This window comes from Cystoisospora suis (genome assembly GCF_002600585.1).
Source record: "Cystoisospora suis strain Wien I chromosome Unknown contig_4627, whole genome shotgun sequence".
NCBI classification, from domain to species: domain Eukaryota; phylum Apicomplexa; class Conoidasida; order Eucoccidiorida; family Sarcocystidae; genus Cystoisospora; species Cystoisospora suis.
Genome location: NW_027157419.1, coordinates 1 through 2153, shown reverse-complemented (window position 1 = coordinate 2153; position 2153 = coordinate 1). Strand labels below are relative to the sequence as shown.

Below are 2153 nucleotides of genomic sequence, written 5' to 3'. Positions count from 1 at the left end.
TCCTTCTCTCTCTCTCTCTCTCCTTCTCTCTCTCTCTCTCCTTCTCTCTCTCTCTCTCTCTCTCTCTCTCTCTCTCTGGATATGTATAGTGTATATATTTATGTATATATATATATGTAGAGATACGTTTTTTTCGAGAGAGAGAAAGAGAGAGTTAGATGAGAGATGCGGAGGGCTGCTGCTGCTGCTGCTTCAGGTGGTCTCTTATGTTTCTATGTCTAAGTATGTACGTGCGTGAATGATTCTTTTAGTCTCTTCTTTTCTTCGAGTTCTGTCATGCAGCTATCCAGAAAGAGAAAGAGAGACAGACATCTCTCTCTCTCTCGTCTCTTTCTCTCTCTATCTGCGTAGATAGGAAGTAGAGACACTTCTGTATAGTCACATGAACAAGTCCTTAGTATTTATACACATCTCTAAACTCATCTATCTCCCTTCTCTCTACAGAAATAAATTGAAGAGAAATAAAGAGATAAATAGATAGGTAGATTAAAGATAGATAGATTAAAGATAGATTAGAGATAGATCCAAGATAGATAGATAGATAGATTATCAGCTGAAGTGTATTTGTGTACGTCTTTCTTTCTTGCTTTTTCCTTGTATGCAAAATTTGAATGGAGGAGGGTGGGATGTGAAGAAGAAGAAGAAGTGTCAAGCAGAGTGTTCTACTTCTTTCTTCCATTTAGTAAGAAAAGAAGAAGTTAGAAAGAAAGAAAGAAAGAGGTGCCATTTATCTTTCTTCAATCTCGGATGGCGTAATGAACGAAGAGAGCAAGGAGGGAATAAGTATCACCTGAACCCTCGCCGCTCCCTGCATGTATCTTCATTGCTTCGACAAAGATATCTCTCTTTCGTTCTTCTTGAAAGATGTTCAGTGAGAGGCCGGCATGCTAAGAAGAAGGAGATAAAAAGAAGAAGAAGAAGATCTATGCACTTGTGGCTAGGGTGTATTTTCGTGGCTTCGTGTCTGTCTGCTTTATCTCATTCTTCTGCTTCTCATGTCTTTAACGCCTACGACCTCACTTACCCTTCTTTCTCCCTCTTTCTTTTCTTGTGTTCTTCTTTCTTTCTTTCTTTTTCTTCTTTTTGTTTTGTTTAGGAGTATCAAGCGATCATCGATGCAGAGTGGAGTTTAATATACGAGAAGCTGAACCAAATCCAAGCCAGCGGGGCGAACGTGGTTCTCTCACGCCTTCCCATAGGTACCAACAGGCATTTTCATATGCATCTTCATACCAGTCATAGCCGATATATTAAGCCTCCACCTATACACATATAGATATAGGAGAGAGATAGAGGTGGAGAAAGAGAGAGGCATTGGGATACGTAAATTATTTATGTGCCTAGAAAGGAGGGGGGGAGAGATGGAGAAAAGGACGAAAACATCTTGGAAGTTCATACACTCTCTATAGATAAATAGATATATATATATAGATAGATAGATATGAATGGATATATATAGAGAGAGAGAGCAGGATGTGTATGTATTTGTATTATGTAGACTCGCACAGGTAGGTAGGGACAGACGTTTAGCGACAGGGAAAGGCAACAAAGTATTCCCTATCTATCTATCTATAATCTATCTATCTATCTTTAATGCATCTTTAATCAATCTATCCATCTATCTATGTTTAATCAATCTATCTATCGATCTATATGTAAACAGTCTATGTATCTATGTATTCGTTTATTTACTTATTTATCTCTTCGACCTTGTATCATTTATCTTTGATCTTTCGATCTTAACTCGAATTGTCTCTCTTTCTTCTTCTGTATCTCTTTCTCAATCTTCCTATGTACTTTTTCGTCTCTCTCTCTCTCTCTCTATCCCTATCTTTATGACTCTCTTCTTCTTCCTTTTCTTGTTGCTTTGTGTGAAGGAGATTTGGCGACGCAGTATTTTGCCGACCACGAAATTTTCTGCGCGGGTCGGGTTGAAGAGGGAGATCTCAAAAGAACGGCCAAAGCCACAGGCGCCAAAATTCAAACGACCGTCACGCAGCTCTCCCCGGATGTCTTAGGTAAATTCAACACGGCGCTGCTAGTCAATCTTATAGAGGCTCTCCCTATCTCTAGTCCATAGCTCCAACGATAAGAAAGAAGAAGAAGGCTGGCTGGCTTTGTTACGTAGATGGGGATCAAAGATTCCAGACGGT

At 39.5% G+C, this 2153-nt stretch overlaps 1 protein-coding gene across 1 annotated transcript; it reads left to right on the top strand.

Moving 5' to 3' along the window:
* Positions 1-1096: 1096 nt before the first annotated feature.
* CSUI_008315 (t-complex protein 1 eta subunit) lies at positions 1097-2017 on the top strand (the record flags this gene model as incomplete). Its single annotated transcript, XM_068068449.1, has 2 exons — positions 1097-1199; positions 1878-2017. Coding segments are annotated over 2 exons (243 nt in total), but the record flags the coding sequence as incomplete, so codon positions are not given.
* Between the last annotated feature and the right edge of the window lie 136 nt (positions 2018-2153).